Genomic DNA, 27,643 nt, shown 5'->3' with positions numbered 1-27,643 from the left:
CGTGTCATCGACTGTGCTGACGCGGCTCCCTGAAGACAGGGAGGGTTCGCTTGGTTTAATCATCTTCTCACTCGCAGTGTGACGATCACAGACAGTGTGAGGAGGCAGGTGGATGGATGAAGCACTGTGACAGTCCCCATCACATTAGGATACCTCCACCTCACTTCCCAACAGAAGCGTCCTACTGTCAACACATTCCTCTAGTTTCAGTGCCAACATCTGGTCTTGAGAGACAAATACTGAGAATAAACCGCAGAGGCTTATTACTCTGCCAAAGATTGTGGTAGATTTATGTGATGATCAGCGTACATTTGTCCTTCTGTGACTCTGTCTGTTTGCAACATTACTTAAAAAACAGACGGATCTGGATGAAATTTTCAGGGCAGATCAGAAATGACTCAAGGACCAAGTGATTAGATTTTGGCAGTGATGCAGCTTATAGTCTGGATCCATGGATTTGTTAAAGATTTCTGTATCATTGCCAGATAGCACCGTGTCACTGTAACCATGACAACAAGTGAACACTACATCAGCTGATTGCTGATGATCACATGATTGTGAGCCTACTACAAATCCACCACTGAGGACTTACTGGGACTTATCCGTCAGAATCATAAAAGGAACAATTGATTAAATTGTGGTTGTGTTTGAGACCCATCACTTCCTGCTGCATTACATATTTACATCACGTGATTCGGTATCTGTACATAATGTACACATGCATAGCACACGCTTGAGCTCAGCACAAGGTCATTTTGTTTGTGTGTACATCTATATTAAATGGCTACACTCCATGTTGCCAAGATTTCTGATAATCAATAACTAATAAACAAACGCTGAATTTATTTTAAAAAATATGCTGCATTTCTGACAATGCCACATGTGGGAATGAACAGCCTTGGTGGAGTACTGCACTCTCTGAGTGCTTTTCTTGTGTTTTAAAGTGTGAATATCAAGGTGCAGGAGGAATCGATTCCTCACCAGTGTACATCAGTGCTTGAGAGGTGGATGTCGGTCTAACCTCCCCATGTGGTTCTCATACTATGGATTTCACTGCCATCAATACAAAGACCTTTCACATACAGTATGGTTTGCACTATAGAGAGCAACTCAGTGTGTCTGTGTGACTATTCATACCCACAAGGACCAGTATGAGCATCTGATATTGTGAAGCTCCATGCAACACAATGAAATATAAAAGCATTTCAGAACAGGAAGACTAAAATTCAAGTCTCGGTTTGGAACAGGAAGAGTTTTCTGTTGTCATGGGTGAAGACAGCAGGTTTTTCTCAAAAACAAAATGGTTCAGGTTTCAGGTCAACTTTTAGGTCATCAGAAAAGATTTAGAGACAGATTTCATGGAAGAATAAGGCAAATCAGTGGAATGTTAATGAAGCTCCACCCTCTTTGACAGAGGGGCCAATTTCATCTATGGAAGCCAGGAAGACAAATTGAGGAACTTTTTTTCACAATAAAACTAAACAAAAAGTCATATTTCAAAAGCAGAATTATGACAAAATATTGTATCCATTTTGATAGCAAATATAAACTGTACTACAACGCACAAGACAAATTTATGAACAAAGTCATCTACAGATTACATAAGTGGCAAAAAAGCAGCACAAAAATGAAAATTATTTTCTAAGTGTTGACACCTGTCAACACTTAGAAAAAGGTAAGACAACATTAAAGTAACACAGGTGAGGTGAATGTTACTTTTAACAGAAATTAGTCAGTTCCACCATAAATGATGGCGCTCCATCTAAAGCTTCCATAGACGCTCACCGAAGAAATAATGTTGACTAACTGTACTAATGTTATTCAAGCATTTAGCGTTTCGTCTGAAGCTAAAACCAGACAGTAAACAGGACTTTAATTACCAAATGAGTGACTCATCTCCTGACTGCGCTGCTGCTTTCCAGTAGAGAGAACATGTAGCTGCTGTGACGCTACAACAGATGAACCAGACAGACAGAGGGAGAGAGAGAGAGCTGGGAAATGATAACTGGATAGACTGAGGGAACTCCATCTGCTGTATCGGTGCAAAGCAGGGCGACATGGACAATGGGCCTTTCCCATTAACCTCATCATAGACAAGAATAACACCTGTAACCATGGCAACCATACACAAGGATGGCGACAGCTATGAGCTCAAAGTGCTTTGACGAGATCAAAATTAAAAATTAAAAACTAGACTAAAATGTCACAGATGAAAACAAGATGAAGAATGTTTTCAGTTTGTGTTGACTAAAACTGGACTGAAATCCATAAATATTTAAACTTGAATAAAACAAATGCCTATTTTTACTGAAAGACTAAAAATAATGTAAATTGGATGCCGACATTCAGATTGCAGCTCACAGGCAGTTTTCAATATAAAAAAGTGTTAGAATCGCACTGAATTACACACAATGGGCTAAAAAAATGCAGACTTCTCACTTCAAAGAAAAACATTTCGAACTGAAACCAGACATTAGGCTGCAAAACTGGAAAAAATGGCCACAACCACTGAGCAAAAAGTGAAAATATTGTTACCAAATGTGGAACTATTTCAAATATCAGCTAAAATTTACAGACAATGGGTGCCCATATTTAAATGATCTCTGTGATACGAAATAAAACGAATTAATCTTTTTTTCCCCCTCCAAGTATATGCTGTCTGCATGTCTATGGGTCAGTCTACAACTGCAGGACATTTGGGCTTTAAATCTTTTGAAAAATAAACCTTCTCTGTTACAATTTTCTGCTACTTGCTCATCAATAATAGGTAATAAACTATCAGAGGCTGATTGGCTCAGCTTCCACATATATGGTAGCGTTTTTATTCTATGTTTTCTGTGTTATTTGTTAACCCTACTCTAATCACAGTAACAGGATTGCTAATCCATGCTAATGTGATCTTTTTCTCAGCAGTAGAAGCTAAATATTTAGCTAGCTGTTGCTGCTGACCAAGAGGACAAACTGACTGATGGAAAACAGTCCAAAGAATGAGTCTGATCCTGATAATATGAGGTAGAGTGAGACATTCAATCAAGGCTGACAATGGATGAAAACATGAAAAATAGAAGAGGAAACTTTAGGAAAACTGCTTGATGATAATTCCAGTGTTTCATGTGACTCACTCTTTTCTTCTTCTTCTACCAGCTACACACGTGGACAAAATTGTTGGTACCCCTCAGTTAAAGAAGGAAAACCCACAATTCTCACTGAAATCACTTGAAACTCACAAAAGTAACAATAAATAAAAATTTATTGAAAATTAAATAATCAAAAACAGCCATCACTTTTGAATTGTTGATTAACATAATTATTTAAAAAAACAAACTAATGAAACAGGCCTGGACAAAAATGATGGTACCTCTATAAAAGATTGAAAACTATTTGACCAGAGTGACATGATTAACTCAGGTGTGTCATTTAATTGACATCACAGGTGTTTCCAAACTCATAATCAGTCAGTCTGCCTATTTAAAGGGAGACAAGTAGTCACCCTGCTGTTTGGTGAAAAGGTGTGTACCACACTGAACATGGACAACAGAAAGCGAAGGAGAGAATTGTCCCAGGACATCCGAAAAAAAATTATAGACAAACATCTTAAAGGTAAAGGCTATAAGACCATCTCTAAACAGCTTGAAGTTCCTGTGACAACAGTGGCTCATATTATTCAGAAGTTCAAGACCCACGGGACAGTAGCCAACCTCCCTGGACGTGGCCGCAAGAGGAAAATTGATGACAAATTGAAGAGACGGATCGTTGGAATTGTATCCAAAGAGCCCAGAGCAACCTCCAAAGAAATTAAAGGTGAACTCCAAGGCCAAGGTACATCAGTGTCAGATCGCACCATTCGTCGTTGTTTGAGCCAAAGTGGACTTCATGGGAGACGACCAAGGAGGACACCACTGCTGAAAAAAACTCATAAAAAAGCCAGACTGGAATTTGCAAAAATGCATGTTGACAAGCCACAAAGCTTCTGGGAGAATGTCCTTTGGACAGATGAGACCAAACTGGAGCTTTTTGGTAAGGCACATCAACTCTATGTTCATAGACTCAAAAACCAAGCATACGAAGAAAAGAACACTGTCCCGACGGTGAAACATGGAGGAGGCTCAGTAATGTTTTGGGGCTGCTTTGCTGCATCTGGCACAGGGTGTCTTGAAAGTGTGCAAGGTACGATGAAATCTGAAGACTATCAAGGCATTCTGGAGAGAAATGTGCTGCCTAGTGTCAGAAAGCTTGGTCTCAGTCGCAGGTCATGGGTCTTCCAACAGGACAACGATCCAAAACACACAGCCAAAAACACCCAAGAGTGGCTGAGAGAAAAGCGTTGGACTATTCTAAAGTGGCCTTCTATGAGCCCAGATCTGAATCCCATTGAACATATGTGGAAGGAGCTGAAACATGCCATTTGGAGAAGACACCCATCAAACCTGAGACAACTGGAGCTGTTTGCTCATGAGGAGTGGGCCAAAATACCTGTTGACAGCTGCAGAACGCTCATTGACAAATACAGAAATCGTTTAATTGCAGTGATTGCCTCAAAAGGTTGTGCAACAAAATATTAAGTTATGGGTACCATCATTTTTGTCCAGCCCTATTTCATTAGTTTGTTTTTTTAAATAATTATGTTAATCAACAATTCAAAAGTGATGGCTGATTTTGATTATTTAATTTTCAATAAATTTTTATTTATTGTTACTTTTGTGAGTTTCAAGTGATTTCAGTGAGAATTGTGGGTTTTTCCTTCTTTAACTGAGGGGTACCAACAATTTTGTCCACGTGTGTAAAAGGTTCTGCTAACGGGGTTGTTGTGGGACACACGTTCCATGCATGACAGATATTTGAAATATTATGCTGACTAAAAAAAAATGTTCCCACAATTACAAGAGACATCAATGAAAAAATAATACCAAAGAACTGGGATTTAAGTTTTCGTTGAGAGTCAATTTGGTCATCAGGGGGGCAGGACAAGAGAAAAATAGCATTTTAGGGGGAACTCCAGGACAAGTAAATATACATACTGTAACAACTGCATGTTGTTACAGTATGTATCATCATTCACTGACACACGTCCTGCTGAAACACTACAGTTATACAGAATAAACATTCTGTACAGGACATTTGGTCCTTTGGTTAAACAACTAAAGTCTCAGAAAAACACACACCTTCCCATCATAACCTCACTGAGTCCAAACATACTGTTGTATTAAGATTCCAGAAATTAATAATTCAAAAGAAACATTGGAAGAGTGAACGAGCTGTATTCAGTAATGCATCCAATACTGGAGATACTGGAACACAAACCAAACCCGAGCAGCGACCTGTTCCACCCACCAGGATTAAAATAACATGAAAGAACAACCAAAAGCATTTTGTTTTGATCCACCTAACCCACCTTACACTTCCTCGGTACGCAATGTGACCACTTCAACCTTGCAGTCAGCATCCAGAGAAGCCAAAGCGATAAATGATTTATGCAGACTGTACGCTATCACAAGCTACATTAAAAATACAGAACGCACACACGGCCAAGGCGCTCTGTAAACTGGGTTTCCTAAACTTCCTGCACAGGCTCACTAAGTGTAGTTACACTTCTGCTTAAATGTTTGCTGGGATGGAAATATCAAACCAAAAGAATAAATGGGTGAAGACATTTTTTCAGACTTCAACCCACATAAATATAAAAGGAGCATTTTTTGTGTTGTGACCTGAAATCAACCATTACCTTCCTTCACATCAATGTCTCTTCTCATTCAGAGGCATCTGCAGCTGACCAGAAATGTCAGCCATTATCAGACGAAGCAATTTAAAAATGCCCTGAGATTTCTGGTGTTCCTCTTTTTTTTTTTTTATGAGCATATAAGAACAGATCAAAAGTGACATTGTACTGACCTTTTGGTGCTGAACATCTTGGCAGCGTCTTCTTTCTCTGCTCAGAGGCTTTGGGAGGTCGAGGTTTGATGTTGCCTTTTCAAACCTGCAGGAAGCACACACACACACACGCCCGCACACACACGCCCGCACACACACAAAGGAAGAAGACAGGGGCAGTGGACAGAAGGAGATAACAGTGAGATTTTCAGCATCACAGTCAAGTCGCCCTCAAGTTGTCTGGCTGCCTTGGTCACGCTGACCTCAGCAACCTCCATTAGCTGGCCTCTGACTGAGCAATTCAAATTGACTGGGCATGGCAGGAGGCAACAAGCAGAGCATAACTCAGCCAACATGACAAAAGACAAAGCACGGAGTCAAATGGCAGCTTTAATAACTATTTGCCTTACCTCGCCACAACAACACCCATTTAAAACCAAATGGAATTAATTCGAGCTGAAGCCCGAATTGAACAATGAGGAACAATTAAAACATAATTTAAAAAAGCGGGGACTATATATCTGCTCGTGTAGGTAAACATGTCACACACAGGCCATGAATGATTAAATCCCCAAACTGGATCCCTCTCTATACGTCTGTGCTATACCTACCTTACTGTACAATGGCTGGGAGTTAGCCTCTGCTCTTTCATGTAAAGGTTATCAGAGACTGTGGAGGAGGAGCGGGAGTAAAAGAAGATACGGTTCAATAATTAATGGCGAGGTCTATACAGGCCTCACTTCTCACCCCGTCTTGTCTGTAATGAGATGAGTGGAGGGCCAGAGGGAAGGAGAATTGGGTGATTGAAGCTCCCATCTTGGTCCTATCTGCTGCCTTTCCTCCTTCCCTCAGCTAGACACATGAGCATGTACACACCAGCTCATTTATTCTCATCCAACACCTGGAGTGTGTTTTCTCATTCCTATACGCCGAAAGGTAGCAGAGAGTGCTGAATATGGAGGCGTAAAGGTTAACAAAGTAGCGCGACACTGGAAACATCTGATAATTCATTCAGGTGACATGGAAACCGCAGATGTAGTCAGTTCTGTAAGTAATCTAAGGCGGTGCAGCAGCCAACTTTGTGGCTTCCAGGATTCACAGAAGATAAGACTTACACAGGCAGCCAGCAGCCTCCAATATGGATTATTCCTGTTTCATCACTGAGTTTGCAAAGAACAATATTTCAAACAGCCTGCTGTTAATAGCAATAGCGCTGCAGTTCAATACTTCCAGGAATGACGCACGCTTGATAATGCAATTAGGTGGATTAAGGCTGAGAGTTGTCTCACTATTAGAGCCAAATAAAACACACAGCATTTCAGGGTAAAGTCTGTCGTTAAGATTTACACCTGATAAAAGTTCATTCCTCCACTGCACACAAAAAACATGTTTTAACAAGAAGTGCACAACCATGCCAGAGAGTCTGTGTGGCTAGGCAAAGACGTGTTTCTATTGGCGTGAACATTTGGAGAAACCCGGTTCTTCTACCTGCATTTCCACTGGAGGAACTAAAAGAAGCTGAAGAGAAGTGGTGACACGATCCAAAAACGCTTGGAAGTTTTATGACAGGCATCAAAGCACGAAACATCGCTAACTGGCATAAGTATGGCATTGCTGATGACAGAATATTAAATCTGATACTTTTTTAACTCGCAACTGTCAACAATATTTAAATTTGGATCACTGTGCTTATGGAGCAGCAGAAAAAATATGATCAAAGGACCAGTAACAAAGTCAGGTCTTGTTAGGAATTTATGCAAACAAAGACATCGGGCAGATATTCTGAGGTAATCGCTGAAGTCTGAATATTAACTGACATTAAGTTTGACGTGTTGAGAGACCTTAGTGTTTAGTAGCAGCCAGAATGTGTTAATTAGCACTTAGTAAAGTTAAAGCTAATGGAACTGTCATTAGTGAGGCATAAACGCAGGCATAAAAATGATACGATACATGGGAACTTACAGGATCATCAAAGGTTTTACAACTCAAACATGTCCAAGGCAATATGCAATGTCTTTTCTTGCTCTTCATGCTAACTTTACACAAAACAAATAATTTAGCAGATCCATCACAGTGAAGCAGAATTCACCAAGTCCTGGATTGTCCATCCACTAACAGGGAATGTGAGCTGGTTTAGACTGTTGTGAGACAGGTTAGTTTTACCCTACCAACACCTGGACAGGTAACAGTCTGTCACAGGACTGCACACAGAGACAAACAGTCACACTCACATTCACACCTACAGACAATTTAGAATCACTAATTAATCTAAACATGTTTTTGGACTATGGGAGGAAGCCACAGTACCTGGGGAAAACTCAAACATGCACAGAGAGAACATGAAACTCCACGCAGAAAGATCCCAGGAAGGCCGGGACATGAACCGGGAATCTTCTAGCTGCAAGGCTAAAAGTGCTAACCACCAAGCCACTGACTCAAGGCAAAAACAAACGCAAATAAGAACAGAATAGAATAGAATAGAATAGCTTTATTGTCATCATGCATGGGTTCATGACATACATATAAGTAGCTGCCATTGGACGGTGCATGATAACAAGCTAAATTAACGACAATAAATAAAAAAATTGAATGTACATATAAAACAAAATTATATTAAGAATTCCAACATATGCTAAAGAGGCAAGATATACAGTATACAATATAGTGAGGAGGTAAAGAGATCAAATCAAAACCAATAAAATAGATTAAATATGGGCAGGAGATTGCAAGTAAGCAGCATTATGCCGTTAAAATATTGTAAACATCACATTGTTGCGAAGCTGCAGGGACCATGCACTTTTTGCACAGATGCACACTATTTTGTGCAACTATTTAATTCCCAAAACCTCTGCAACAGAGGTGAAGAGGGCAAAGTTAGTCTGACCCACAGAGCCTCAAGTTCCATATTCATGAAAAACATGTTGAAGTAAGGTGGCGTCCTCCTTCAACAGCCTACTTAGATTTGATATGTGAAAGCACATTTAACTCAGGAAACGAACCGATCACTGCCATCAGATGTCGGTATGATCCTGACTCTTCAATCCTGCTGTCTGTCCATGACCTACGGCACAAGGTTGTTTACTCGGTCTCTTGTTCCCCTGCTGGGATTCATCCTGTTTTCTGCTGCCAATCAAGCACAGATACCGCTGTCTAGCCACTGAGACAGAAAAGGAGAATTTCTAATGTTTTTTTTCCTCCCTTTCTGTCTTTTATTTATTTCTCTGAAAACAATATTATTTTTGACTCCAACAAGAAGTGACTGGACATGATTTCAGTTGGATTTGGGAGTGAAATACACACGTGGACAAAATTGTTGGTACCCCTCAGTTAAAGAAGGAAAAACCCACAATTCTCACTGAAATCACTTGAAACTCACAAAAGTAACAATAAATAAAAATTTATTGAAAATTAAATAATCAAAATCAGCCATCACTTTTGAATTGTTGATTAACATAATTATTTAAAAAAACAAACTAATGAAATAGGGCTGGACAAAAATGATGGTACCCATAACTTAATATTTTGTTGCACAACCTTTTGAGGCAATCACTGCAATTAAACGATTTCTGTATTTGTCAGTGAGCGTTCTGCAGCTGTCAACAGGTATTTTGGCCCACTCCTCATGAGCAAACAGCTCCAGTTGTCTCAGGTTTGATGGGTGTCTTCTCCAAATGGCATGTTTCAGCTCCTTCCACATATGTTCAATGGGATTCAGATCTGGGCTCATAGAAGGCCACTTTAGAATAGTCCAACGCTTTTCTCTCAGCCATTCTTGGGTGTTTTTGGCTGTGTGTTTTGGATCGTTGTCCTGTTGGAAGACCCATGACCTGCGACTGAGACCAAGCTTTCTGACACTCGGCAGCACATTTCTCTCCAGAATGCCTTGATAGTCTTCAGATTTCATCGTACCTTGCACACTTTCAAGACACCCTGTGCCAGATGCAGCAAAGCAGCCCCAAAACATTACTGAGCCTCCTCCATGTTTCACCGTAGGGACAGTGTTCTTTTCTTCGTATGCTTGGTTTTTGAGTCTATGAACATAGAGTTGATGTGCCTTACCAAAAAGCTCCAGTTTGGTCTCATCTGTCCAAAGGACATTCTCCCAGAAGCTTTGTGGCTTGTCAACATGCATTTTTGCAAATTCCAGTCTCGCTTTTTTATGAGTTTTTTTCAGCAGTGGTGTCCTCCTTGGTCGTCTCCCATGAAGTCCACTTTGGCTCAAACAACGACGAATGGTGCGATCTGACACTGATGTACCTTGGCCTTGGAGTTCACCTTTAATTTCTTTGGAGGTTGCTCTGGGCTCTTTGGATACAATTCCAACGATCCGTCTCTTCAATTTGTCATCAATTTTCCTCTTGCGGCCACATCCAGGGAGGTTGGCTACTGTCCCGTGGGTCTTGAACTTCTGAATAATATGAGCCACTGTTGTCACAGGAACTTCAAGCTGTTTAGAGATGGTCTTATAGCCTTTACCTTTAAGATGTTTGTCTATCATTTTTTTTCGGATGTCCTGGGACAATTCTCTCCTTCGCTTTCTGTTGTCCATGTTCAGTGTGGTACACACCTTTTCACCAAACAGCAGGGTGACTACTTGTCTCCCTTTAAATAGGCAGACTGACTGATTAGGAGTTTGGAAACACCTGTGATGTCAATTAAATGACACACCTGAGTTAATCATGTCACTCTGGTCAAATAGTTTTCAATCTTTTATAGAGGTACCATCATTTTTGTCCAGGCCTGTTTCATTAGTTTGTTTTTTAAATAATTATGTTAATCAACAATTCAAAAGTAATGGCTGTTTTTGATTATTTAATTTTCAATAAATTTTTATTTATTGTTACTTTTGTGAGTTTCAAGTGATTTCAGTGAGAATTGTGGGTTTTCCTTCTTTAACTGAGGGGTACCAACAATTTTGTCCACGTGTGTACCAGTCTCACGGCCACCACGAGAGGTTAGATGATCATCAGTGTTAGGGCTCATCCTCTGCTAACCATGAAAGTCTGAGCAGAACTCAGGTGCAACACATTCAAAATCAGCTGAGCTAGTTTTCAAAATTTTGCAGCAGTACATCACATGGTTCTTATTTTATTTTATTTTTTAAATATTGCCGAGCATTGCAGCAGCAGGGGGACAGTAATGAGGTGAGAAATACTTGGTCATAAAGGGCTGCAGGTACATGCACTGCCAATTATTATAACATATTTCACTTCATTAATGGGAGCTGTTTATCTAATCTGAGGGAAAATTCAGAGCCCAGAGAGTGCAGGGAGATCATTTCAAAGAGTTGCAAAATTTCTTTAGCACTGCTGTTAAAATGTGACTCATCCTCCCATTCGTCACAGTGTTGCAGGGCTATAAAACGATTACAGAGCGCCTCACCAGGCCCAGCACTCCCCTCCCAAAAATAATAACAAACCTCCAAGCTTTCAGGGGTCTATACTGAACCAACACCAAAAGTCTATATATATTGTGCATTACTTTGGATTATATGAGGCCGGCTTCACCTGCCAGCGGGCTTGAAGAGAGGACAAACCAATAAGTTTGTTTTTTAAGCAATATACAGTGAGAAAAGGAAAAAGGAAGTTCAAAACATGAATGCCATTAAATAAAATGAATACAGCTTGGGCACAGTCTCCTTGGCAGTAAAACTCGGCTAACATCTAATTCAAGTTGTGGGACATAAAATTTTACTTTTTTTACTTCATCTTCAGTAAGCTGTGGAGCTACACATCCAACCCATAAGCTTTTATGCTCTATTTGATAAGAAAATGTGCACAAGGCCGAAGTTTGCGGTCACAAAACATCAACATATATCAAGCTCAGTGAAGCAGAGATTTGGAGTGGCAATACTATTTTTTAATCAAAGGATCAAAGGGGCTGATCACAGTAAGTGCTGATCATAATGTAGACTACCTACTCATGTTGATTGTATTTCAAAATAAAAGTAGGTAGCAACAATTGAACTTCGAGGGTTTAGTTAGCTGAGTGAGGAGTTAAAGGTTAATATTATCTGACTAACATTACATTAGCATGGACTAGAATTATCAATTATCAGAATTATTATTCAGATATTTACCCTATGTGGCTACAGTTGATGCAGTGAGCTACACAAAGCCTGTGATTTAGTTAAATCAGGGGAGTCAAACTCATTTTAGTTCAGGTTCCAGTTTGATCTTCAGTGGGCCAAGACCAGGAAAATCACAGCGTGTTAATCTATAAATAACCACAACTCCAAGTTTTTCCTTTGTTTTAGTGCCAAAAAGTACATTCTGAAAATATTCATATTTAAGGAATTAACTTTTTACAAAACATTATAAGCAAATTGAAATTTGTTAAGAAAAATAAATTCAATTTCAACAACATTATGCTTCAGTTTATCATTTCCACATTACAACTTCCAGATCAGTATCGACAAAGAAACACAACATTTAGTCACAGCTACCTGGAAATGAACCATATAGTACACTACTATAAAAAAAGACAAGAAAACCACAAAAACAAGACAAAATATTACAAAAATGAGACACAACAGTGATAAACAAAATGACAAAAAATGAAACAAATGACACAAAAAAGTTAAATAGCGACAAAAAATAGACAAATGAAACACACAAGACAAAAACTAACAAAAGCGCAAAACAAAATGGCAAAAACGATACACAAAGCAATGAATAAAGCAAAACACAGAACGACAAAAATGAGACAAAAAACACAAGTGAGCCAAAAAGGATACACAAAATGACAAGAACGAGAAACAAAACAACAAAAACACGAGACAAATTATAAAAGTTAGACAAAAAAAATGACAAAAACAAGACCAAATCTTACAAAAATGAGACACAAAATGACAAAAGAACAATGAGCAATCCAGTATTTTATTTTATTATCAAAACAACTTGCCATGGTTTAGAAATTATTTTAAATTTATATTTTACCGATTTACAAATTTCAGTTAATGTCTTCTCTGTAGTCTTTACGCTTTACTGTCTCGTTGGCCCGTTAGGACCCTCTGGAGGGCTGGTTTTGACCCGCGGGCCACATGTTTGACACCTGACTGAAATGAACCTATTGTATCATTAAAGCTGCTGAGTCTGCAGCAGAGCTCACTAATAACAGCCACTGTAGCCTGCACCTAAAAACCCTAAAAATGAATGCGTTATTATAGGCATCCTTGCAGCGACACGTCCCCAGAAGGTTCTGTTTGTTATTAGCATTGACTTGTGTGGTTTATCTGTCTTTCTGGCACCACAACAATGCACCAGTGCAGCCACGTGGTTCCCCAGACATGAGTGGTCCATGTCTGCTTCTATCTCTACGGCCAAAGAACCTTGTTTGAGGATGTTTTTCCTGCCGAGCTTCATTAAGCCAGCCTTGTGTTTCAGCTTAATTGTCTCTGGGCGTGCAGAGCGTCCTGACAAACACTATCAGCATCCAAGCATGTAATGGATTGAGGCGAATCCCTCCGACTGACAGAGGGACAGCAGGTATCGCCGGTGCTCGGGTCTGCACTTCTGCTGAAAGCTGCCGACCGTAAAACAACAATGACACGGGGCTGATGTGTTGGGCCTAACATAGGCAGCTTTAAGCTCAGGGCTGACAGAGCTATTTCACAGAAAACAAAGATGAGCTAAGCATGTATGCAGCACACTGTTAACACAGCCAACTGCAGACATATCCGACCAAACGCGACTCAGCGAGGCCAAACGCTCACTGTATCAATTCCAAAACCATTTCAGATGAAGGTTTCAATGCTCATGAGGCCGGCTTTATGAATGACTGACGAGATGAGAAGGTAAATAAAGATATCAGCTGCAGTGGCTCCTGGATGGAATCCAGAGTGTGAGCAGGAGAAGTGGAGTATTGATCAGGGGCAGGATTAGCTGGCCCAGCATGCAGCTAAATCAGTAACAGCCACAAAGAAGCACAGAGGGAAGAAAGCAACTCAGCACCAGCCACATTTATACAGCAGGTAGAGCTGAAATATTATTTCTAAGCAATGCAAATCCATTTTCCTTTCCTGTATGCGTCAGAAACAAATAGCTGTGCTCTATTCATAACTGAGATGACGTGCCTATTATGTCATTTCTAAAGTTGGAACATAGAAAAACTTCAAGAAGAGGAGCAAACATGTTTGCTTGGAGCTCATCAAATGGCTTAAATGTAGAAGACAACATAAACCTGTGCCTATTGGAAATTTTTAATATTTGTTGCTTTAAATTCCAGTGTCAGACAATGAAAATCTAAATCTCTAAGTCCAGTAGCTGCAGTGGCATTTCAATCAGGGCCTGGTTTGCTGCAGTGATATGACTCATCTTCCCTTCTGTTCTCCACTCCTGTCCCTCGGTTGTCCCATTGTCTGCACCTCTCCATTGTTTACATCTCCCCCCTCCGGTCCCTCATCTCTCCTTTCTCCCCAATTCATTTCCTCGGCTGTGTCTGGCGGCGCACACTGAGCCTGATTGCAGTACGTTTCTTGAACTAATAGGGGTCACATTAGCCTGGCAGGAAACCCAATGCCATTATGGAAATGCTCAGTCAATTACTGGGCATGGAATAAACACCCTCTCTGTCATTCTTGACTCTCATATTTGCGTTGGGCTAATGGTGGCGATGCGTGGCCATTATCTTCTCGGGGGCATCTTATCTGCGTCTCCTGGAGGAACATGACAATATGCTGCAGGTCAGCGGTGTCAGCGTGAGGCCTAGATGTAAAACCTGCCAGCCCCTCCATAATGAAAGGAATAATGGCTTTATCGTGTTTGATTTTAGAGTCCAAACATCAGGTCGTTTTAATGGCACTCCCATACTGACACCCCCTTCAGAAAACCTTATGCAGACCTGAGCTGATCCATGTTTGACTCTCTTTCCTTTTAGTAAGTGTATCGACGTAGACAGAAAAGGTGATAATATGATATAATAAATATAAAAGTAAGATAATAAGTTTAACATGTTCAAGGGCTCCCAGGAGCGAATACATCTGAGCTCCTCAGATTACTTCCTCTTATTCCAACCTCTAATAGAGCACCAGGAGGCTCATTTTAGCCTGAATCATAACAGCTACATCTTTTATAGACGCCGCGCTCTGGGTGATATTAGAGCCACAGTCTGTGCTTATGGGAATACCACTACAATGAGGTTAAAATATGGAAGACTATAAATGGATCTTAAATTACCATTTCCCACAAATGCAATACAGTAGCTGAGTCTGTTTTATGTTTTTTCATTAAACTTTTTGAACCCGGTTCAGCAGTGATTTGAAACAGAGAACAAGGTAAAAAAAAAAGAAAAAAAAAGGTGTGCTTATAGAATGAGCTTTCTGTAAAATTAATGGTCTGAGAGCTCAACATTTTAAAAGTGCCTTTAAGTTTTAAATTAATACAAAAGAAATATTGCAATAAATTACGAAATATACATCTATCTGGTTTGTCTTATTAGGGAACACCTCTGGACAGTTATTTTGATCTAATAAGCCCAGGCCCTCGATCTAAATGAACAGAAAAAAGCCATCATTGCAGTTTCACTGGTCACTATCACATAAAGACTGCATGTATAGAATCATCTGTCAAGTCTGATAAGACCTGTTTAAAAAGACCGGTGACTTTTCCCAGAAATAAGGTTTAATAACTTCTTTTCTCACAGACTATACTCCTACTCTGCATAACGATAGTCTCGGGACACTGTGACTGCGTCAGAGCAAAAATACAATTTGTTGGATGTTTTCTGGTTTTATAATGCGGACGATTATCTTTTGTTGCAAAACAGTTGGGATATGTGTCATACAACGGGGATCCATTCAGCTGTGACTGCTTTGCCAACAATGTGTCTTCTAGTCTGTTCATGACAAGCTTAGAATAGAATAGTTAGATGGGAAAGAATCGTTTCACAATTTGGATGACGCACTTGATACGTTTTTCCACTGTAGGAACTCGTGGCAGGCACGAAATAGCTTCAGTGTTTACAGGAACGTTTACCTAATTGGCCTTTTCAGTCTGTTTGGGTTGTTGGTCCCAATGCCATCCCAGAATGCAGTAAAACAATGACAAATAGTTACTGGACAGTGGTAAATGGATTTTTGATGCTACTCATATCTGTGCATCAAGCAGCTAGCATTTGACAGCAGTTAGCTTAGCTTAGCATGAGACCTGAAATTTACATCTAGCCCAGCACTGTCTGAAACAAAAAATAAATAAATACAAACGACCACTGCTGGTTTTATGGTGGGTTACTTCTTCTTAGATGGGTAGATGTTTTGTGCTGCTAATGTCCTAATATTGAGCTTACAAACAGGTCAGATGACTCTCAAATGTGAATGAGTCAAAATGTCAAGCTAATCATTTCTTCTTCTTAATACAGCCAAAGTGCCACATTTTTGGAAAACTATTTGACAAAGATCCAACTAAAAAGTGTGACAGAATAATTTGAAACCAAAGTAAAACCAGTGGCTTCTGCTGAGTTTTCAGTCAAGATCTCACAAGTTGAGATTATCATTTGGATAAGCATATGTGGGGCGAGACTTTAACCTAAACCAGTGGTCTTTGGTAGTAAGTAGGGGGAGCCTGAAGAAGTTCCATTTGCTGATGAAGAATTTGAGATGTAGGTCAAACTACTAGAATCCTCAATGTTCACACACCTAATGATTATGCTGACTGGTTGAGCCTGAAACGTTCCTATAGGTTGGTTGCAGGCCCAAAAACCACTGATAGCCTAAAATCAGCCCAACGACTGTTATGTTTGTTCCTGCCTTTGCTCTCTGGAGTGTAAAAACAGCCATAGAAGGTTATTCTTTCAACTTTCAAGCCCACATCCGCCGCTGTATCTCCTGCACATTACATAAAGATATGACATACTGTAGCTCTATTAAAAGTGGCACAGTCAATGAAAGGCTCAACGAAAAAAAATGAACCACTTACAGAAATACTGACGTGTGGGCCTAGCATAAAATCATTCCTCACTCCGGAGGAATGTTCTTCTCTCTAGCTCGCTTGTAAAATATAACATCATCCCAGTCAGGAATTGCACAGTCCCATGAGAATACATTACGCCAAGAAAACTACTCAGAATCTCCTCTTCAGAGTTCACCGTTTACCCAAAATAAGCCTGTGCTTTCCTGAGATGATCTATTTCTGTCTTTGAGTGTGCTTGGAGGCTGTGCACGATGATGACGACAGTGGTGTAAATAAAAAGAGAAAACCTCAGCTTTCCAACAGAGTTGCTCGTGGCAAGGTACGAACAAGAGCTAGAACACTGTCAGTTTGAGTTAAAGACGTGTACACAGTTGGGTTGGGGACTGCTCTCTGCTGAGTCACTTCACTGCGTGATATTAGGCTGACAGAGACAAATGCTCATAGACTGTCACTCAAAAATGACCCCATCCTCTTGCTTTGATTTAATTAGCTCTCAAGCAGTGTCCCAAAGTGGAACCAAAGGCAACGTTCACTCAACTTAAGTGATGGGGCCAAATCAGCTTCTAGTTTGCTGACAGCGTTGCCTTCTTCCTATCAAGTTTCATGACTCTGATTTTGTGATGTATGTCATCCGGTTGTCACATTTCCACTCCATTCACAAGGCAGGAAATGCACTCAGAACACTCCCTTAACTTACTCTGACAGCTATTCGGATGATAAGTTTGGTCAATAAAGTAAAATTTCTAGATAGATCTGAAAACCTGAGCAGGCGGCAGAGCAGACGATTCATCGCTCAAGTCAAACCGATTTAATCACTTTGTGAAACATCCAAATAGCATCTCTGCATTTTTTTTATCCTACCCATATAATCACCGATCTGAGTCACGTGGTCGGCCCCCGATGCATCATGGGCCGAGCGGACGGGAGAAGAGGGAGGAGGAGGTTGGCTTGTTGCTCAGCTCGAGGGAGGAGGAGGAGGAGACATGAGGGGGTCACTGGGCTGGGTTCCTGTGGCTTAGCATGGCAAATCCTCTGTAATCCTCCAACCAGTCCCATGCCACTGTTTACTGTATGGAGGTAAAGCTATATGGATGCAGACCAAGCGCGGCCTACTACCGTGTAAGCCACATCCTATGACTGCTCCATGTTTGTCCTCGTCTATTGTTCACCTGTTCTGTTTTTAAGAGGACTGCTGAGGATGCTTATCCTCCGTAAGTCTCTTTTGAGATTACATCATTAGACGGTGGGATAACAGCGAGGGAATCAAACAAAAGAGATGAAATTCACACAGAGGGGCAAGAAAATAAATCACTCTTCAGGGTATTAATACCAAAACAAGGGAGAGCTGTAGGGGGACACTTTACGACCTGCAGTCGGGCAGCGTGATCACAGATTTCTTTATGATACAAAGTAAACTCATTATGGAACCTTGTCTAGACGTAAACATGAGCTATTTCTAGTAAAATCCACCTCACAAAGCATCAAAGCGGCATAAAAGCTCTGTCCTGTTCGGGAAAGTCTTGTCCATCTTTGTAAACATTGTTTTTAACCAGCATTTACCCGTACAGCAGCATAATGGAAGAATGCATTTCTTGGAAGCTTTATTCCTGTAATGACATTAGAAAAGAGAGCAACAAATCACCGTGTCACTGGCCTTGTCATTATCTAATTGCCCTGTTGCTGATTTCAGACCTTCTAACCCTGTCTGTTTATGTATGTTTTGCAAAACTCCGCTTCCCTATTAATAAAAAAAAGAAGAATGTGCATTACTGAAAGACATAGTGCACCACCTGAAAGACTAACGACTGCAAAAGATAAACAAGGAAAAAAAGCATCAGAAATTCCTTCCTCTAGCAGTTTTTAATTACAGGTAGCAGGGCTGAATTCAAATGCTTACACCTGCCAACATTACAGGGCATCTTTCACTACATTCTAGTTAAGAACAAATTGGATAATTTCAGGTAGAGCTGTGACAAACTGGCAATAATTCTCTGTATTTACAATTTTAGAATGGATTGTTTTTCCCTGTTTTATATCATAGTAAACCAAACATTTCTGACATAAGACATCTAATGAGTTCACCTTGGCTAATGGAAAATGGCAACTGGCTCTTTTGTGATGTTTAATGATTTACAGACCAAATGACTGATTGACTTCAGTAATTATTTAAATCATACCAACCCTGAGTTCAAGCCTCTCATAGAGCTGCAACAATCAGCTCAATCATTGAACTGAAAGAAATATATTTTTTAACTTAGATTTTTTTTAAATGTTCTGATTAATCGTTTAGGGGAAACAAATATTTATATACACTAACAGTCAAAAGTTTGGACACACCTTCTTATTTGATGCTTTTTATTTATTTGCATTATTTTCTACCATGTTAGTTAAATACTGATGTTTAGCACTTTTTTGTTTACTACATAATTCCATATGTATTCTTTAATGGTTTTTTAATGTCTTCAGTATTAATCTACAATGTATAAAATAATGAAATAAAAACCACTGAGTGAGAAGGTGTGTCCAAACTTTTGACTGGCAGTGTGCATCTCCACAGTTTTGACATTTTATAGACCAAACGACTGACCATTTAATCAAGAAAACAAGACAGTTTAGCCTTATAGTTTTTTTTGTCAGTGATTTCAGAAGTTATGCTCCCAACTTATCAGTTATTCTGCTAAAGGTGATAAAAAGTTGTAAATAGTTAAATAAGCTGCACGGATGATGAGAGCAATGTTGGAAGCACTTATTAAGGTCACTCTCTTTAATTTCAGTTCAGTCTAATCGTGTTTTAATGGCACAGATTCACAACATAAGTCATTTTAGGGCCCTTTATCGAGACCGTACAATATTACATTATAGGCAGAAAATCAGTAACTCTCAGCGTTCCCTTTGATCCAACAACTTCAACATCTCTCTTGATCAAGCAAAGTTTTGAAACTAAACTTTTGTGGGACGCAAAACATATTTTTATAAGATAAATAACCTTAACGTGCCTTCAAAGTGTCTTTAGATTGACATTTTGGCCAGTCATCAGAGGGAAGCTGATTCAGGCTGCAGACAAACCCTCTTTCGTGGATTTGTGAGATTATCACTCTCACGTGGTACCATTCACTCATAAATGCTCCCTTATTCGTTTTCATGGCAATGACTTCAACAGAATGACTTCAAGTGGAGGTCTGAGCATGGATTAGCACCAGTCAGTTACAGAGGCAGGTTTGAGGCTCTGACTCCACCAGTGCTGCTGCTCCCTCTGGTCTGTTTGATTTAAGAGCTCTCAAAGAACCACAGGAGAACCAGAAGTATTACACATATGTACCACTTCAACTCCTCACTGGCTGCATGGCACCGTTTCAGTACAAATCAGAACCAATAACGACTTAGATGGAGCATTATACAGGATAAGCCACTTTCCATAGACACGTGGAAACCACAGAATCCCCATGGAACCACTTATATCTGCATGAGCCTCTCAGGGTTACACACCTTTTACCTTCTCAATATAAAATGTGAACCAGCAGGAGCTCAGTGCCACTGCAAACAGCTCATCTACGGTTCTAAAAGCAGCAGCATCTTAACACTCAGACTAATTCGTCACAAAGTGTGTTTTCAGGAAAAAACAATGCCTGGCAACAAGTCAGAAGTGATGTTGGTAATTCATTGTTTGTATTCCTCCGGGTAGTGCTGAGGTTCTCGGCTCTACCTGAGAGCTCTGTGTGTGCATGCATTAATGAGCTCGCACAGATAGAGGAGATAGTTGCAGCTGTTGAAAAGCCACGCGGCTGGAGAGGCTTTTCACACGAGGAACACTGGATTTTGTCGTTGGCGATCTTGATAAAACATCAACCTCCGCTTATCAGCACGAGGACAAAATAAAAGCATCAAAAGCATAAAAGCACAGTTTGATATACTATAAACAAAGATAAGGAGATATTTTTATTAGAAGCCGACTAATTGAATTTGTTTCTTTTTTAAATGGCATGTATGCAATCATTTCTGCTAAGTGATTATAGTTTAGGTTCATTGACATGAATCTCAATGCAGTAATCAATTGGCAACAGCAAGCACTCACTGATGATGGCGGGGTGAAGGATTAATCAAAGCCAGCAGGACTGTGCATAATTTGATCATGAGAGTCATCACTCAAGGTGTGTGTGTGTGCCACTGCCATCCTTTAAACATACGGTTAGACTGTCTCTAACATGGTAGATTGTCAACAAGTGAATTTTCAAGTTTATTTAATAACTGAAAATGTCTACATTAGATTAGTTGATAAATCCTATACAGAGTGCATCTGATTTAGTGTATTAAATCTTTAACAAAACTGAAAAATAACCATCACAAATTGGCAGAGTGAAATGTGACATCTTTAAATGTCTAGTAGACCGTATAACTGCCCCAAAACTCCACATTTACAATGATATACGATTAAGAAAAGCAAGAGATGCTCTCATGTGAGTGTCATCTTTTAATATTTCTGATTAAAAACTGACAATAATTACCAAAACATCTTCTGATTATTTTTCCATCCATTGACTCACTGATTAATCACCCAATATGAGTCATTTTTCAAGCCAAACACCACGAGTGAGTTTTGCTATCTTCCAGAATAGGATACTACTACTCTTTGAGTTTGGACTATTAGTCAGACATAAGGAGCAAATTATTTTCCACACTACAGGAAACTGGCATTTTTGACTCTATTCCAACCTCTGACAGATGATTAATCAGAGAAAATGCCTCGCAGATGAATCAATAGCTGGAGAGGCTCCATTTTTTAGCAGCATTATTAGGAAGAAACAGGCATGAATGAGCAGCAGTTTGGCTGTGCAACATTTGTCAGCTTTGAATCGACCTTCAACACCTCACTGACCTTGAGCCAAAACTATTTTTGCACATCCAGTGGAGCTCAGTGTGTCTCTGGACGGTGATCTGAAGCTTCTGCTCTGTCAGCTCGGACACCTGAACTCTCTGCCCCTCACTGATATGTTTTTTATTAGGGGGTATAATGAGAGATTAAACGGGAAGCCTGGACAATATACAGACTTCCACCCATCCTACTCCGGAGGCAGCTCCTTCTGCACCTTATGGGACTATACCTTATTGCATTATGCAACGGGGTAATAGGCTTAGCTACATACTACTCTGCTGTGAGGGGAGGGAGGGAGGTGAGGAGGGGAGTTTTGGGCCACACTCAGATGACTCACTTCATTAAGTCTCCCTTCCTGAGAGCTTTGGAGTTGCTGAGGAGTGAACTTTCCACACTCCCACATTAACGCAGTCCTCAGACAGCATTTACTGTGGGGCAAAGGAGGTGAACCATGATTATTTAGTAACATTTCTGATGCATTTCTCATCGCAACACTTAACATCTTTCCTCTCTTATAATATTCCTGCACTAAGCTCCTCAAATGCTTTCCTGAACAGAGAATTGGCTCATGCATGATACTAGTGAAATCAAAAAGGTAAAACTGCACTTGAATTACATTTTAAAACGAGCAGTGGAGAGTTAAAGCGGGATTAAAGCGACCCTTCACCTGCATTTAACCTGCACCGTGTGGAAGCATCACAAGACTCAGCATCCACTGAGAACTATTTTTAAACCATCCGGGCTCCTGGAGCTGCTGCAGCTGCACGGAAACACAACACTTTGCAAACATTAAAGCTTTATAAGGAAACGACTTATCCGGCACATACAAGCCGGTGGAATCGTTTCGGAAATTACACAAACAACGCCGCTGCACATCGGTACTTACTTTCAGATAAAGCAGCGACGCGCCGCTTCTGGATGCTCGTAAAAAACGCACTCGGTTTGGTTTGGTGGTAGTGGAAACGTTTCTTCATCAGGCGTGCACCATGACAGGAATGTACACAGAGGCAGACATGCGGAGTCATTTGACCTTCTCCCAATAGAAACTACCATCGGTGAGACGTCGGAGAGGGGAGGAGCGGACCATACCAAGCGGGCGTCCCGGCCAGGAGAAGGAGGGGAGCAGAGAGCTGTCATCCGAGGATAGAGGCTGCCGCAAGGAGAGGAGAGAAAGACATGAATAGTGTGTAGAAATAGACAGAAATTCAGCTCAGTTTGAGTTTGTGGCCATTTAATAAGCAGAGTGGTTTCTTCAGTAATGATTCCCTCTCTTGTTTAGCATACTCTTAAAAAAATGATTCTCAAACTTCAACTTTCCTGCTTACAAACATTTAAAATGAACTGAAAAACGATTAGGCATGTAAATGTGTATGATTGGAGAACTTTATTTAAGTCAAACCAGTGAAATCACAATGGAAAATGTCTGTAAATTCATTCTTAGTAACCATGTATACTGCTTTCACAATTTCATGTGCTAACATAACTGAACAAGGGTTTTCTAATCATCAATGAACCTTTCAACACCATTAGCTAACACAATGTAGCATTAGAACACAGGAGTGATGGTTGCTGGAAATGTTCCTCTGTACCCCTATGGAGATATTCCATTAAAAATCAGCCGTTTCCAGCTAGAACAGTCATTTAGCACATTAACAATGTCTACATTGGATTTATCACTCATTTAATGTTATTATATCTTCATTGAAAACAAACTGCTTTTCTTTCAAAAATAAGGACATTTCTAGGTGACCCCAAACTTGCTAACAGTAGTATATGTTCTTTAAAAATGTGTTTATTTTTTGTCGATAGAGCCACTTGTGACTAGAGCATTGCTAAACTGTTTAAAAAAGGTCCAAAGTGACTTGAGACACAATACATTAACAAAAAACACAATATTTTCCAACCACCTCCAGAGCACTTTGGGAGTCTGAATGTAAAACCTGCGGCCCGTTGTCCACATGACGAAAACATTTTAGCTGGATTAAATTGTTGACAATTTGGCGTGATCCCAGATTTCTTGGCTCTTTGAAACATTTGTTGGATTGGTTGTCACAGCAACATATCCGGAAGATCAAACCTATTCAGGAGCAGGTTTATTCAATGTAAACAAGATTAAATGACAGACTATTAAACGGTAGTGTATGCAATCAAACAAATAAAATAAAAGCACAGAAGCAGTATTATGCACAATTGCCTCCTTCAAAGCCCTGTATTATTCTTTACCATATTGGATTTTAAAAATGATCAGCTCTTAAAGGCTAAACCGCCGACTCTCTGTCGCCATCACCAGGTCAGAGTGAGATTTGAGGAAGAACTCAAGCAAAAAAAAAAAAAAAAAATTTCAGCAAAACTCTAAATGAATGTGTCAGTGATAGCTTTATAAGAGAGAAAGTCACACTCATGCTGCTGAACCTGTTTTCAAAAATCTCAACTCCAAATCTGATGAAACAGAGATGAAGCACAGCAATGCTACGTCTGCTTTAGAAACAGTGTTACTGAACAGGCGGTCACACACAGCACCTCACATAGAAATCTTACAAATGACTGTCTGGCAAATGTTGCATAAAATGGAGTAAATAAACTCATTTTACAGCAGATATTTTGACTTATCACAGTAGTAAAAGTACAAGTGTATTAATGATAATGGTGGCATTCCACTTAGTGTTGGTCTTGCTTTAAAATGCTGGTTCACATTTAATGGAACTTAGCGATTTTTACTTCCACCTGTGCTCTCCCTACTGAGAACAGTGAAAATACCTGCTGTGGAAAGGGTAAATTATATTAACAGGCAGATCATTTCAACTATAACACTGCATCATGATTAATAAAATGGGCACATTTGGCAAATCAACCAGTAATTAAAGCTGTCAGGTCAGGGTAGCTGAGTAAAAAGCATCATATTTTTAACTAAATGAATTGGAGAAGAAGTAAGAAGTCACATAAAGGTAAATATTTAGGAATAGTATAAATACTTAAAATTGTACTAAAGAACAGGACTTTTGAAAATGTTATGTTCGACCACTGTTAGAGCGTAGGTGGTCTGGTATTTTTTTTACGGGGAGATGACACCATATCAGCTCCCAAAAGAGATTCCTGCAGGATGCCTCAAACAGAAATACTTATTATTTTGTGTGGAAATATTTTACAGAAAGCATTTAAAAACACACACACTACAGTTTTGATGATATGAAGTTTGTCTGGTCTCAGTCAGATTATTTTTAGTTCTAAAAACTTTACTGATAAAGTTTTAAGTTTAAAAAATATTCTTTTCTCTTTTATTTCTTAAAGGCAGAATGGAGTTGCCGAAAGGAATTCTGAAAATGTTTCCTACTTAAAGCATTTTACTCACACTGATTGATATATATATATATATAACCTCTTCCAGAGCGCTCAGGACCTCAGACTGTGTCGAAGGTTCACCTTTCAACAGGACAATGACCCTAAGCACACAGCTAAAATAACAAAGGAGTGGCTTCACAACAACTCTGTGACCGTTCTTGACTGGCCCAGCCAGAGCCCTGACCTAAACCCAATTGAGCATCTCTGGAGAGACCTCAAAATGTCTGTCCACCAACGTTCACCATCCAACCTGACAGAACTGGAGAAGATCTGCAAGGAAGAATGGCAGAGGATCCCCAAATCCAGGTGTGAAAAACTTGTTGTGTCATTCCCAAGAAGACTCATGGCTGTACGAGCTGAAAAGGAGCTTCTACTCAATACTGAGCACAGGGTCTGAATACTTATGACCATGTGATATTTCAGTTTTTCTTTTTAAGAAATTCTACATTTTTTCTGTTTTTTTCTGTCAAGATGGGGTGCTGAGTGTACATTAATGAGAAATAAAATTAACTTTTTTGATTTTGGCAAATGGCTGCAATGACACAGAGTAAAAAATTTCAAGTGTTCTGAATACTTTCCGTACCCACTGTATATATATATATATATATATATATATATATATATATATATATATATATATATATATATATAAAACCCATGATGATATTTGAGATTGTATAAAATTTTAAGGGTGTCTGAAAACTTTTTTTTCCACCACTGTATATATTTGAGGCCATGATAACGTCTTGAAACACTGTCTAAATGTTGGTTTGAACACATTCTTTTCTTCTTATAATGTAGCCTAATCTGATAACCCTGACAACATCATGTTCCACTTTTAACCTGATAGGAACGTCAGATCAAATTTTTTCTTTAAAACATTCTTAGAATGTGTAAGAAATGTGAGCTAATGTTGTAGGAATGTTCCCCGTTTGCTGTAAGAGCTGATTGTGGTCATGAATAACGTCCTTAGTCACATTACCTTCTTTACTCCAATGTTAAACCAAGTATCTATGTAGCATATCTATAATGGGTGAATATTCTAGAAATACTCCAGGCAGCAGTGTGTCTCTCTGACCCCCTTGGTCTTCCATGACTACTATTCTATGCTACAATATAATATAAAGCTGAGGATTTATGCTGGAAAAACAAAGGGGGGGGGGGGGGGGGGGGGGGGTTGGCACTTCTTCTGCAACTTGATGGCAACACCTTTGACCAATCGCATTTGAAGCACTTTTTGCACTTACTAAAGGTTTTTCCTTACGTCTGAATTCTTGCTGGGGCTGCACAGTGACGTAGTGGTTAGCACTTTCGCCTTGCAGCAAGAAGATCCCCGGTTGGAGTCCCAGCCTGGGCCTGGGATCTTTCTGCATGGAGTTTGCACGTTCTCCCTGTGCATGCGTGGGTTTTATCCGGGTACTCCGGCTTCCTCACACAGTCCAAAAACATGCTGAGGTTAATTGGTTACTCTGAATTGCCCGTAGGTGTGAATGTGAGTGTGATTGTTTGTCTGTATATGTAGCCCTGTGACAGACTGGTGACCTGTCCAGGGTGTCCCCTGCCTTCACCCGAGTCAGCTGGGATAGACTCCAGCACCCCCCGCGACCCTAATGAGGATAAAGCAGTGTATAGAGGATGGATGGATGGAAGGATGAATTCTTGCTTGTGTTGAACGTCGCTTTGGACAAAAGCGTCTGCTAAATGAAATTGTAGAATTGTTATGTCTGCTGCTTCAGCACTATGGACAGCGTCATGTTTCATCAATACACAGCGTAGTTAAACTAGTGTAGGCGATGCAAGTTCATAGATTCTGACTTCCACAGACCTCAGTCAGATAAAGGATCAATGAGTCAGGCACATCAGACTAACACATTCAGCTAAACAACACGGCTGCCCCTGCTCTCTCTGCTGCTAAACGACAGAGTGGTGGGTTGGAAGGTTAACAAGGGGTATTTTGGTTATTTTTGGAACAAGGGGAATAAAATTCCCTGAACTCGGCTGCCATTGGATGCTAGACATCAACTGCACTTTGAAAAAGAACAGATTTTATTTAAGAATATCAAATTAATTCAGTTTCAGTTTATTAAATTGATCAACAATTCAGTAAATTTGTTATGCCTTTTGCTTTAAGATGTTAAGAGTTTGATGACTGATGAGTCGGATGAGTTGTGTTTAGATATGTTGTTTGAATTTGATTTTCAGAAACTGTCATCAGAGCCAGAGTGAAACGTCTCTTTATTGAGGATCTCTGTTACTTTCTTTTTTTTACCACAGAGTGGGTGTTCATTTCTGATAGAGAGGATCTTTGTTTTATACAACTGGGAAGAAAAACTTTGTGAGACAGTAGTTTGTTCTGTACTGTTGAACCTGGAGAAAACCAAAGTCTTTTTACCATTTGCCGATTACTTATGGAGTAAGATTACTGTCAAAAGTATTCATCCACAATTCTAACCATTCGTATTCGTAATGTTAAACGTTTGTATGTTAATAAAAAATGTGTACACAAAATTCTGCTGTCATATGCATGAGTTTGATAAATTAAGGGTTAGGATTGTTTTTACGAGTATGAACCTAAAAGTTGTGAGTGCAACTCTAATTTCTACGACTACGAAGTCTTCCCTGTGAGGACGAATTCAAGTTTATGGGTACGAGTAGAAAA

General features: G+C 39.7%; 1 protein-coding gene across 1 annotated transcript in view; it reads right to left on the bottom strand.

Annotated features, from left to right (window-relative positions):
• Positions 1-22,711, bottom strand: part of oxr1a (oxidation resistance 1a) — a 208,169-nt gene extending 185,458 nt beyond the window's left edge. Inside the window, 2 exon segments of the mRNA XM_051956854.1 lie at positions 5,890-5,974; positions 22,532-22,711. Coding sequence (XP_051812814.1) covers positions 5,890-5,906 — 17 coding nt within the window. The 5' untranslated portion in view covers positions 5,907-5,974; positions 22,532-22,711.
• Between the last annotated feature and the right edge of the window lie 4,932 nt (positions 22,712-27,643).

Source organism: Acanthochromis polyacanthus, chromosome 12, assembly GCF_021347895.1.
Source record: "Acanthochromis polyacanthus isolate Apoly-LR-REF ecotype Palm Island chromosome 12, KAUST_Apoly_ChrSc, whole genome shotgun sequence".
Classification (NCBI taxonomy): Eukaryota; Metazoa; Chordata; class Actinopteri; family Pomacentridae; genus Acanthochromis; species Acanthochromis polyacanthus.
This window is presented reverse-complemented; position numbering and strand designations above follow the sequence as displayed.